This window comes from Erpetoichthys calabaricus, chromosome 18 (assembly GCF_900747795.2).
Source record: "Erpetoichthys calabaricus chromosome 18, fErpCal1.3, whole genome shotgun sequence".
Lineage (NCBI taxonomy): Eukaryota > Metazoa > Chordata > Cladistia > Polypteriformes > Polypteridae > Erpetoichthys > Erpetoichthys calabaricus.
This window is the reverse complement of record NC_041411.2, coordinates 42,048,027-42,061,887: the sequence shown is the minus strand read 5'-3', so window position 1 is coordinate 42,061,887 and position 13,861 is coordinate 42,048,027. Positions and strand designations below refer to the sequence as shown.

Below are 13,861 nucleotides of genomic sequence, written 5' to 3'. Positions count from 1 at the left end.
ACCTTATGACTATTTCCTAGTTAAAAAAAACTAGGAGCACAGACAGAGGGATATCTGGTGCTATCAGATCTTTTGTGAAACATGAAAACGTGTGTTTCACTACCACCATTGGTATTAATATTTGAAAACAAGAGCAAGAGGAGTAGTAGTGATAATTTTAGTACCGTCACTCTATAAAAAGCATATTTGTGATAAAAAAAAAAATTGCCAAAACTACAAGTTGGACTTTCATGCTTGATAGTGGTATGTATAGAAGAACAATATTACAAAGTACACTGTAGAAACTGACTACTATATTGCAAATGCTTTAGCTAATACATGCGACATGGAGAGGGAGGGCTTGGGCAAATCAACAACAGATCTTCATAATATACTACTTTCATGTGCCAGCACAAAAATTACCAGGATAATCATGTATCAATAGTTGAACATTGCTAAATGTGGCGGTCTATCCAGAACACTTGGTTGATTTGCTTGTGAAAACCTATACTTTCATGTAAATGTACAAATTTTCATGAGAAAGCACTTTTTTTGGAATAAAAGCTTGGGAAGAATGAACAAGTTTTAGTTCCTGATTTGTAGATGCTGTATGCAAATCACAACATACATAAATTGTAAGTCATTTTTCCCCCAAACTCTTATACTTCATGAATATGTGATATCTGACGGCAGAATTATATGACAGGGAAAACAGAAGATATGTACTCTGTAGAGACTATCCAAAATGCTGTCATGCATAAGAGGTAGGTATTTTAAACAAGGCATATATTTGTTACACTTTATGGTCATTCAGAAAGCAAAACTAATCTGGAATTTCTTTTAAAAATAGAACTGTGTATCATCATATAATATTATATAAAAACAATCAGTATTGTCAGATTCCTAATCAATACTTGAGCTTTCTAAGTCACCCATAACTGGTATTACACCTAGACTTTACAGTCTGCAGTGAACATCCATACTGATGGAAGGAAAAGCTAAAAATAAATTAAGCACGGCTAGCTAGTCAAATCTGATGGCGCCCTATCAAAGCTCTCTAATCATATTATGCAAAATATAAGTTAGGAACATTCAGCTGTACTGTTAGAGCCAACTTCAATGTTCGGTAATTTTAAGTTTGCTAGGACAATGTCATCTTACCTTCTAATAAATCTGAAGCAGACCCAAGGCAGTACTCCATGACCAACTAAAAGAGAAATGCAAAAAAAATAAATAAAGGAATATATCAAAAATAAAAAATGATAGAATATGTACAGATGCATCTCAATAAATTAGAATATCATCGAAAAGTTACTTTATTTCAGTAATTCAATTCAAAAAGTGAAACTCGTATATTATATAGATTCATTACACACAGAGTGATATACTCCAAGCCTTTATTCCTTTTCATTTTGTTGATTATGGTCTACAGGTAATGAAAATTCAAAATTCGTTATTTACATAAGACAAAAAAAAAAAAAAGGATTTTTAATACAGAAATGTTAGCCCACTGAATAGTATGTCCATGTATGCACTCAATACTTGACCAGGGCTCCTTTTGTATGGATTACTATATGGCATGGCATGGAGGCGATCAGCCTGTGGCACTGCTGAGGTGTTATGGAAGCCCAGGATGCTTTGATAGCTCATTTGCATTGTTGGGTCTGGTGTCTTTGATCCTCCTCTTGACAATACCCAATAGATTTTCTATGGGGTTTAGGTCAGGCGAGTTTGGTGGCCAATCAAGCACAGTGATACCATGGTCATTAAACCAGGTATTGGTACTTTTGGCAGTGTGGGTAGGTGCCAAGTCCAGCTGGAAAATGAAATCAGCATCTTCATAAAGCTTGTCAGTAGAGGGAAGCTCTAAAATTTCCAGGTAGACAGCTGCACTGACTTTGGACCTGATAAATACAGTGGACCAACACCAGCAGATGACATGGCGCCCCAAATCATCACTGACTTTGGAAACTTCACACTGGACCTCAAGCAACTTGGATTCTGTGCCTCTCCATTCTTCCTCCAGACTCTGGAACCTTAATTTCCAAATGAAATGCAAAATTGACTTTCATCTGAAAAGAGGACTTTGGACCACTGAGCAACAGTCCAGTCTGTTTTCTCCTTAGCCCAGGTAAGATGATTCTGATGTCTTTCTTGTCTGGTTCAGGAGTGGCTTGACACAAGGAATGTGACAGTTGTAGCCCATGTCCCGCAAACGTCTGTGTTTGGTGGCTCTTGAAGCATAGACTCGAGTCCAGCCGCAGTCCGATCCTTGTGAATCTCCCCCAAATTCTTGAATGGGCGGTGCATCACAATCCTCTCAAGGCTGCGGTTATCCCTGTTGCTTGTGCACCTTTTTCTGCCACATTTGTTCCTTCCACTCAACTTTCCATTAATATGTCTGGATACAGCACTCTGTGAACAGCCAGCTGAACAGCCATCTTCTTTAGTAATGACCTTTTGTGGCTTACCCTCCTTGTGGAGTGTTTCAATGACTGTCTTCTGGACAACTGTCAAGTCAGTAGTCTTCCCCATGATTATGTGGCCTACTGAACCAGACAGAGACCATTTAAAGGCTTAGGAAACCTCTGCAGGTGTTTTGGGTTAATTAGCTGAGTAAAGTGTGACACCAGGAGTCTACAATATTTAATTTTTTCACAATAATCTAATTTTCTGAGATACTGAATTTAGGAGTTTCATTAGCTATAAGCCATAATAATGTACCAATTGGCTAGACAGAGGGACCGAGCTGTGAAAGATGTGCAGTAGGTTAGGGTGATAAAGTATAAAGATGGAAACGTACTCACAAGCGAGGAGGGTGTGTTGAGCAGATGGAAAGAGTCCTTTGAGAGGCTGATGAATGATGAGAACGAGAGAGAGAAGAGGTTGGATGATGTGGAGATAGTAAATCAGGAAATGCAACAGATTAGCAAGGAGGAAGTAAGGACAGCTATGAAGAATGGAAAAGCCATTGGACCAGATGACATACCTGTGGAAGCATGGAGGTGTTTAGGAGAGATGGCAGTGGAGTTTTTAACCAGACTGTTTAATGAAATCTTGGAAAGTGAGAGGATGCCTGAGGAGTGGAGAAGAAGTGTACCGGTGCCAATATTTAAGAATAAGGGGGATGTGCAGGACTGTAATAACCACAGGAGAATAAAATTGATGAGCCACAGCATGAAGTTATGGGAAAGAGTAGTGGAAGCTAGGTTAAGAATTGAGGTGATGATTAGTGAGCAGTAGTATGGTTTCTTGCCAAAAAAGTGCACCACAGATGCAATGTTTGCTCTGAGGATGTTGGAGAAGTATAGAGAAGACCAGAAGGAGTTGCATTGCGTCTTTGTGGACCTGGAGAAAGCATATGACAGGGTGCCTTGAGAGGAGCTGTGGTATTGTATGATGAAGTTGGGAGTGGCAGAGAAATACGTAAGAGTTATACAGGATATGTATGAGGGAAGTGTGACAGTGGTAAGGTCTGCGGTAGGAGTGACGGATGCATTCAAGTTGGAGGTGGGATTACATCAGGGATTGGCCCTGAGCCCTTTCTTATTTGCAGTTGTAATGGACAAGTTGACAGACAAGATTAGACAGGAGTCCCCGTGGACTGTGATGTTTGCTGATGACATTGTGATCTGTAGCGATAGTAGGGAGCAGGTTGAGGAGACCCTGGAGAGGTGGAGATATGCTTTAGAGAGGAGAGGAAGTAGGAACAAGACAGAATACATGTGTGTAAATGAGAGGGAGGTCAGTGGAATGGTGAGGATGCAAGAAATAGAGTTGGCGAAGGTGGATGAGTTTAAATACTTGGGATCAATAGTACAGAGTAATGGGGATTGTGGAAGAGAGGTGAAAAAGAGAATGTAGGCAGGGTGGAATGGGGGGAGAAGAGTGTCAGGAGTGATTTATGACAGACGGTGTCAGCAAGAGTGAATAGGAAGGCCTACAGGATGGTAGTGAGACCAGCTATGTTATATGGGTTGCAGACGGTGGCACTGACCAGAAAGCAGGAGACAGAACTGGAGGCAGCAGAGTTAAAGATGCTAAGATTTTCACTGGGCACGACGAGGATGGATAGGATTAGAAATGAGTACATTAGAGGATCAGCTCAAGTTGGACGTTTGGGAGACAAAGTCATAGAAGCGAGATTGAGTTGGTTTGGACATGTGCAGAGGAGAGATGCTCAGTATATTGGGGGAAGGATGCTAAGGATAGAGCTGACAGGGAAGAGAAAAAGAAGGCCTAAGAAAAGACTTATGGATGTGGTGAGAGAGGACATGCAGGTGATGGGTGTAACAGAACAAGATGCAGAGGACAGAAAGATATCAAAGAAGATGATCCACTATGGCAACCCCTAATGGGAGTAGCTGAAAGAAGAAGATTAGCTATAAGCCATAATCAGCAAAATGAAAAGAAAAAAAATGCTTGAAATATATCACTCTGGTTGTAATAAATCTATATAATATATGAGTTTCACTTTTTGAACAGAACTACTGAAATAAGTTAAATTTATTAAAATGTACCTGAATGCTTGTGAGAGAATGCTTTTCTGTACAGATGAAATTAGACAGACATAATGTTTTCCATTACAACTAAGTATTACTGTATTTTTCACCTGATCATTCACTAAATGCCATTTTGACTTTTTTCTTTGATCCTGCCAAATTAAGAAAATCTTTAAATATTAATCTTGCATGATATGGTTAATGTCTAAATTAAGAAATCACTGAATATTATAAAGGTGTCTTGGTTATTTATGTACTTGGTATTGCATGAAGGAGGATAACTAAACACCCCTGTTTATATAAAAAGGGCTGCAGGGTAGGGACACAGGAGACATGCAGTTACCAAGAACTTCCCAGCCTGAAAGACCGCATTTCATTACTAGAATGCAGATAATGGTTGAATGCTAATTTTCAGATCCAATAGGATAATTGTTGTTTCCATTATGGCTATGGAAAAGTAACCTAACTCTTAAACAAAAAGTCCAAAGTTGCATTTTAGGAGCTAAAATGGTTAAAACAGTGGGTGTATTATAGTTGAGAACCATGAAATAGCATTAGGATACAAACTAGCCATGGATAGGTGGCAGTCCATTCATGTTCGACACATGCAACACTTCCACACAAGTTAAATGAAGCCAATTTACAATCAACTATTAACTTAACCAATGTCTTTGGAAATGAGGAAGGAAAACCTGGGTAGACAGTAGAATAATGCTGAAATTTTAGGCAGACAGCAATTGGTAACAGGATTTGCTCAACATTGTGCCTCCAAGCCACTCAGAAATTTTTATATAGGGTGTGGTAATTTTGCACATTAAAAGGCAACTAGCCAACCCGCGGCGTAGCATATGCTGCATAATTATGTATTGATGGGTGAACACTTCCTGAACGACACAGTTGTCCAAATGGGGTGGGTTTGTGGATACCACTGTGAGTGAATGAAAAGATAGACCTCTGGAGAGAGCAACATATAATTGTCCGTGACTGAAACCGGGATCATCTGTGACGAAGAAGGCCATGCTGGTGAAAGTTACTTCGTCGGTATGGATAAGTGTCAGTACTTGTAGATTAAGGTGTAGCGAGTCTTCGTTGTTGACGCTTAATACAGCTTGCGTACTGAGATGTTCCGGAGTCACAGTTGAGAAACACTTTGTTAATGTCTTTTAAGCACAGGGGACAAAATGAACATGTGAAACATCCGTATAATGTAATAAGCCACCAAGAAAAGTAACATTGTAACAATACTATCTACGACCCGAGCGCTGTAAACAGAAGTGATAAGAAAATCTAGCCCGGTGTATTCTTTAACTGCCTTGTGGCGCTGTAGTAGTGCTGCTGCTTTGCAGTAAGGAGACTGTGGAAGATTGTGGTTTCGCTTCCCGGTTCCTCCCCGTGTAGCGCTTTGAATACTGAGAACACCGCTATATCTATGTAACGAAGTATTAACAGGAAATTGTCTTTGTGTAATAGTAAAAGGCAAATTATCCGCGACAAACTGTTTTACACGCTGCATACCGAGGGAAAAAAAATGAACATTTGCAAAATCCGTAACGCTGCTTTCAGTAAGTACAATGCACACGCGTTTAATTTGTCGGCCACTTTTTGCCAGCCGTCTTTTCTGGTTTGGGCTGCTTTTGCAGTGTTACCGCTTGTGCATATTAAATCTTGAAATCCTTCGAGTAACTAACTAACACCCACACACACAGCTTGTGTGAAAAAATGCGCCCGTACTTTCATAATTTTGTTGCAGCCTATAGTGGAGTCAGGCACAGATGACGTCAGCTGCTGAGAGAGCGTCTCGACTGTTGCAGGGCATGTATCGGTGAAGCAGGTGAGACGCTAATGAAACAGAGGCACGGGGCTTATTGGTTTTTAAAGACTGCTTCCTTCATTGTGTTTTAACCTCAGTTTTAAAGGATTTTTTAAGGATCCCATGGGATACCCCTCGCAAACTGTTTTAGACGCTGCATTCAGCAATTCACATCCATGACAAACATGCCTCTTCTTACATGGTCCTGCTTTGGTGGGCAGGAAACGTTTTCCGTGTTCCTGCAGGACCATCTAAGAAGACGCATGTTTGTCGCGGATGCGAATTGCTGTATGTAACGTGTAAAACAGTTTGCGATGTTGCACGCGGTCATGCGTCGTAACCGAAAAGTCAATGTGGCTCAGAGCTGCATGCGGACTGTAGCACAAACAGAAATGACGGCGTGTTTTCCGAGGCGTTGCGTCCGAGTTGGTGGGCGTGGCTCTGCGAGTTTTCTTCGTATCCAATGGTCTTAGAGTTGGTGGGCGTGGCTCCTTCCTGCGTGCTTTCATAGGTGTCTTGCCCGCTCTGGCGGCGGCTTAGAGAATCCATATATGTCTCCTTCCTGCGTGCTTTCATGGGTGTCGTGCCGCTCTGGCAGAGGCTTAGAGAATTATATATATAGATTCTGAAGACTCTTAACCTAGTTGGATTGAGTTTTTGTTGATTTCAAATTTTAGATATTTTTGTTTAATACTGAGTAGTGTTTTTTCTGCACTTTCTACAGCCTGCTTTCTTAGGCTTACACTATATAATCAATCCTGTGATTTGCAGAAACTTAAAAAGCTAATTCTTCACTTTGATCCAAAAACAATTAATCATAAAACTTTATTGTCAAGATGTTAATATTGCTATCATCCTACTCTGCATGTAACGCAAGGCATGGAAACAAGGATCATGACTGTGCTGGTTCAATTTCTGCCTTTTGCATTAATGTCTGACCCTGATAAAGGCATTTGAACCTGTCTGTTCACTAAGTGTGCTTTAAAAAAAGGAGGAAGTAGGAAAATAAATAAATTGAAATTAATTAACAGGAAATGGAAAATGAGTAAAGTATTTAGAGAGGAGCTGCACAAATAATCCTTTTAGACAATTCAAGGTAAAACTTCAAGGTAAAACAATGAAACATTTCAGGACAAATGGATCGAATAAAATGAATTTATTTCTTTCCCTGTCAACTAACCAAGGGTGCATGATGGAATAGTGGGGCAAGGTGTCCCCTCACAGATCCAGAAATCAGCCTTGAAATTCTTCACCCAGTCATTGTCCATTTGAAACTTTCTACAAAGAAGTGCTGGTTAGGTCATCTGGTTATCCCAAATTGTCGCTATAAAAGCTTAAGTGCTGGGTGTACATATGAATGGGCTCCTTGATAAGCTGGTTCCCCATCCAAGGTTGTTTCCTGCCTTACACCCAGTGCTACTGGTATAAGCTTTGGCCTTATGCAACCCTGAATTATGTTAAACTGGTTTAAAAATGTTATCTTATGTAAAGTGAATACAGTGTGAAATTTGGGGAGATTAAAGTCTTAATCCATCTAGTGAAGTTAATATGAGGTAAATGAGATAACCTACTCAAGAATTTTATGTGTACATTTTCTAAATCACAAAGCTGCATGTGGACATAGATCTTAAATGAATGTTTTATTAAATGTTCCCAACTTGCTCTACTTTTGCAGGTATGTACAGATTTCTGCTGTGCCATTTTCTACCATTCTGACTTGCACATATAACTCCATATTTACTGCTCATGTAATTGTACTACCATTTTATCTTAATATAGGATGTCCTGGTTTGAAACACTGAAATTACACCTTTGTTTTTCTAAGACATTATGTCAGCAAATTGTGAAGGACTGCAAAATTGCATAAGGGTTGGACTGAAGTCTATGCATACATTCTGCTTTAAGTTACATTTAATGGAAATACACAAAAAAATGCAAACAAATGCTTTATATAATAAGCTAGGTTTCAGCAAACAGATTTTTTTAATGGAGATTTGTGGTAATCATATTAACAGTGCCTCGCCTCATACATACAAATAAATTAGTTGCTGTGGGGTCAGTACATGAAAGAATAAGTGTAAATGGTGCACTCTTTTTATAATTATACTTAAACTAGCTTTTACCCGCGACATCGTCCGCACGGGACTCTGTTTTAATGTACTTTTTTTTCAGAAATATATATATATATAAAGTTATAGTAATTGCCCGTGACTTTGTTCACGTGGAACTTCTGACGCCATGGGAGTGTAAATATACACGGATATAGCTGACGCCTCCCAATTCACCCCCTTAGAGATGGACTTTCAAAAAATCCTTTCATAGCGGTTATCCATGTCATTATAGGAATGCACTGTCAATATTTCAGCCCTTTAGGTCCAGCGGTTTGGTCTGTGTGTTGTCTGTCAGTCAGGCATGGAACTGTTTTTATTTTTTTTATATATATATATATATATATATATATATATATATATATATATATATATATATATATATGTAATGTACTTAATCATCTTTTTAGATTGCATAATGGTTTACACTTTATCATCAATATTTTATTATCATATTGTTAAATTTAAAGATTTTCCATTACTGGTGAATAATTTGGCACATACAATAATGGAAAAAGCTGGAAGACTATCTTAAGAAAAGGCTTTTTATTTTTATTTTTTTCAGGATAAACACAGATTGAAAAACAACATGAGTTTACCATTTCCTCTGTGGATTATTTACCTTTCAGAAAGGCAGAGGCAATTACAAAGTCAAAAGTGCCACCTCCTTATTCATGGCATATACTTCATGTGAATTTGGAATACAGGTAATGCTTTTACTTCACAGAACTGTTCTCTATAAACAAACTGAAACCTTCATTTATTTAAAGTCTAGCTTTGGTAACTTCCACAACTTTCCTTAGCATATGTTTGACTCAGAAAACTTATATAGTATATGGATAGCTGTTTTGGTCTGTCAATAGCTGCTTTGTAGAAGATACAGCATGATTATTGTCACCAGCCTCCTATGTTCACTAGACCTAAACTGGATATGAATTGTGGATGGGAGTAAAATCCAGTACTTTGAGGTATTTCTGACAAAGCCATAAGCGCCAGAAGTGATAGCACAAAAGTAAAAATAGAAAAAGACCAGTACAGATTGATGACCTAGGTGAGAGGTGAAACTATGACTGCAGTGGCCTTTCAAGATTAAAGCAAGATAACTAAGAATGCTAATACCCAAGAAAGGACCTTTAATATTACTTACCCAGGCAGTGTGCTCCTTTATGTAGCAGCCTTTGTATTCTATGGTGTTGGGATGTTTGAGTTGACGCAGAAATTTCACTTCTTTTATGATGTCCTGCCACTTCTGAAAAGAAATTAATTCACCCAATAAATTTCCTAATTTGAAATGGCAGAACAAATTATAGAAAATATATACAAGATTCTTAAAAAACAAAAAAACCTGAAAAAAAAGTTACTCCAGCCATTAACAAACCCACATAATTTGTGGGTTGAGAAGGCCTTCCAACATTATACTGACAAACAGACGGAAATTAAAAATGAATGAGGTGCTAGTTGATCACAAGGCAGATTCACACACACACTAGAGGTAGAAGGAATACTAAAACACTCCACTCAAGTAGAAGTATAGTTACTTACACAGAAATGTTACTTAGGTAAAATGTGAAGTATCTGACATAAAAACTACTCAAGTAAAAGTACAATTTAGTTACATCAGAAAGAAATTAGCCTAAATTAGTAAATATCCGCAAACATTTATGTGGTGCTTTGGAAAGAATCAGCAGAATATACATGGCAAAACAACAAATTTTAATTTATCAAAAGCCATATACTTAAAATATTTACACATTTACAAAAACTAAAAACTAGAAACAATGTACTGTATATGACAATTACATTTCAAACTGTATTATGTACACTCTTAGCAAATGCATGGTAAGCAACTAATCAGACTCCTTAAATGTCAGGTACCAATGTAGTCAGTAGTTATCAATTATAAACTGTCATCTAAGACAGCAGAGACTGCTGGAGACAAAAGCTTAGTTTTGCAAATAAAGTGCAGTAAGAGACACAAGAAATCAATGCTGCTTTTGCAGCATAGCATCAAAAGGCTTCTAAATTGTGTTGACATCAGGTAAGTAGAACCAGTATAGCACCAGCATATAAATGCAAATTTTAAAAACTTAAATTGGTGTTGATTTTGCTTTTTTTTAAAAATTCTACCATCTGTAACACTAGATTAAAGTACCTTCATCAGAGTATTATATTGAGTAGAAATTAAAATGAAGTAAATATAAAAACAACAATAAACAATTTGTAGAATTTTTCTTTCATTTATAGACCCATCTCTCTATTATAAAAGAAAATCCTGTGGGAGGGAAGGGCTAGGAGACGATACATGATCTTCATGTTAAGATCACAGAAGACAAATAAAAGACCCACGAGACGAAAGAGAGCGTCTCGCAGGGATATAGAACATGAGATTCTTGCAAGACACGCCCTACTTACAAGCAATATCAGAGCACGGCCAGCAAAAAAATCAGTAGTGTAAAGGCACGCAGCAAACACAGATCCACAGAGCACACACAGTCTCAGTGCATATAAAGCGTATAAAGGACAATACGTTATAAATGAAACGTCGACGACTAAAAGATCGCATTAGCACAAACAAAAGGAAATTATTCATCAGGACCAGGGGCCTCATGTATAAATGGTGCGTACGCACAGAAATGTTGCGTAAGAACGTTTCCACATTCAAATCGCGATGTATAAAACCTACACTTGGCGTAAAGCCACGCACTTTTCCACGGTACCTCATACCGTCGTACACAAGTTCTCCGCTCGGTTTTGCAGACTGGCGGCACCCAGCGTCAAAGCAGTGCTACTGTTCCGGTGTGGTTACCCTTTCTTAGATCCACATCCACGACGGCGGCTTCATCAAATACAGTGAAATTAACCGCATATCGTTCATAAATTTAATGCATCCGATTGTAATTAACCTGTAACAATATAATGGTCCACAGAATGGTCAAACTATTCTAAATACCATAACTGCTTTAGCGTTGTTACTCTCACTGCACCTTCGTCTTCTTCTGTCAGCTGCTCCCGTTAGGGGTTGCCACAGCGAATCATCTTTTTCCATATTACTCTAACTGCACCACTCGGAGTATTTATATCACTGTATCTGAGTGTGAATCACAGATCTACATCGATTGGAAAGATAATTATCGGTATACAGCATCAAGCACTCGCTGCCTCAGCCATTCGCTATTTGAACTGCTCTCATCCGACCAACGCTTCACAGCCTTTCCTGTTCGGACCTCGCGGTTCACAAACAGTTTCATCCCAAGAACTATACACGCACTCAATCAGTCCATCAAGTGCTCCTTGTAGAACTGTTTGTACTTGCAAGTTACTGTGAGGTAATTGTACTTATGATAGTTATAATATTGCACAACCTGAGCCACTTTATAAAGCGCGTATGTACATATGATGACGATATCATTTTTAAGATGAAATGCAGCAAAATATGTTGATTATATTATACAGATAAAACTTTAACTATATGGTGCTGCAGCGCTAGCAAGCTTGAGCTTCGTTCACGGATTGTTCCTGCCTCGCACTGCATTCATGCTGTGGCTGGCGCGACACTAGAAGGATAGATGGATAGAATAATTAAACATTACGAAGATATTTCTTTGTTCCTTAAAAGTTTTGAAGAATCGGCGTTCTAAGCTTACAGATGGCTTAACGTCTATTACAGAGCTGATTGTGTGGCAATTGGGTATTTGGAGAAAGAAAAGTATGGACAGGAATTGGGGGTTAGTACGTTTGAAAAAGACAGTACTTCTGTAATAAAGCATTTCATTGAAGGTCGTGCATGGCGCAGCAAGCATCTTGCTGTAAGACATGAACAATCACTGCGCCACCGTGTTCCCATGTTTAATAACATGCTTTAACTTATATCATCATGAAAATGACATCATGTATACTTCTCAGTATTTTAATTATTCAGAGAGCTGTAATATTATGAACGTAATGGATTCTGTGTCCTGTCGGAGGAAGAGCACGTAGTAATTCAGGCACACAGAGCACATATAAGATCAAATACACAACAAAGCATTTAACGTGCTACTTTAGTTACGATGGGATTTGAGAAACTAGTAAATTAAACGATTTTAAGATGAAGTTTATGATGTTCTACTTTAATGACAAAATAAACTATGTGATTAAAGTGGAAATTATGAGATTGAAGTTGACATTTCATGCTTTTCTCCCCCACTGTGTGCCATTTTTCCACTGTACCCTAATAAGCTTTCATATGACACTCAGATGGTGGGCTACGAGTCGCCTTTTCACGCCGACTTTGATATGTGACAACTTTTTTATTTTGGACACTGTGCGACTTTGTGAACTTGAGCTTTCGAGTTTCTCCGACACGCTATGTCACTCGATCAACTTCCTTTTGTTGCTTATATAACTGTTTAAACCAACAAATAGTACGTTTTTCTTTGCCTCCATTTGGTATTCGCTGAAATTCTTCTATTTTTCCTCGTACTTTTGCCATTGCCTTTTCACAGAATGCTGGGCTTAGGGGCTATTTATATTGATTTGCATATACAAAGAGGTGCAATTCTGGGAGGAGTTGGGGCGGGACAGCAAGTGCGTGCACGTGCGTTTATTTCCACGCTGAGCGGTATTTATGTAGCGGAAGAATGCGGAAGTTGGCGAACGCACAGATTCCTGCATCTGGATTTTTCTGTGCGTAAGCACATTTCAGCTTTTATGCTTACATTATGTTATAGTGCGAATTCTACACACGGCGTTATGCATGAGGCCCCAGGTGTAATTGAAAAAATAGCAGGACAAAGCGAGGTCAGAAATAAAAGGCAAAGAGCAGAAAAAGTCTTTTCGCCTTCGCATCATTCAATGCACAAAACATAGATTTACACAATAATGGACCATACACTATGAGAATCTGTGGTCCCGCAACAGTTAAAGTAATGACAAGTTTAATTTCAAAGACAACACAATTCGGTCAGGTGTATATTTATGATCATGGAGAAGCGATCACAACGCGAGCAGCAGGGACACGAAGTGGTAAAAAGGACAGCGGCTCTACAGGCTTTAAAATGATCGATGGCCCCTTCACAACGCGAGCAACGTTATACGTCCTGCAAGAAAGAGATTTAACTACGCCCGGGGCCAGAAATAAAGGACAATTATTGTTTTTACGTCACGTGAGACAAGACAGTGAGCCATCATTTAAAACAAGTCCACAGACATCTAACCTAGCATTTGCTGGATTGCTTTTGGCAGACGTGCATCATGTGGGAAATAAAGGACAAGTATTGTTTTTACAAAAGTTTTTAAAGTGAAAATAACGCATATGTAATAATTCCCATGAAAATAACAATCTCTTTAAATTGTAAACCAAACACAGGGGTGGGCGAGCAAAGCGAGCAGGGGGTGGGGCCCCCTAGTTAATAAAAATATAGAAAAGTGTTCAGTGGTAGAGATTGGTATATTTTAATAAGAGAAAATGATAAAAAAATGAA

General features: G+C 38.6%; 1 protein-coding gene across 7 annotated transcripts in view; it reads right to left on the bottom strand.

Moving 5' to 3' along the window:
• The window catches only part of taok3a (TAO kinase 3a), a 148,302-nt gene that overhangs the window by 50,187 nt on the left and 84,254 nt on the right, over positions 1–13,861 (bottom strand). For all 7 annotated transcript variants that reach the window (XM_028825313.2, XM_028825308.2, XM_051921348.1 and 4 more), the window contains 2 exons: positions 9,547–9,648; positions 1,141–1,186 (listed from right to left, as the gene is read on the bottom strand). In XM_028825313.2, the coding sequence (XP_028681146.1) occupies positions 1,141–1,186; positions 9,547–9,648 (148 nt within the window). The remainder of the gene's footprint in view (positions 1–1,140; positions 1,187–9,546; positions 9,649–13,861) is intronic.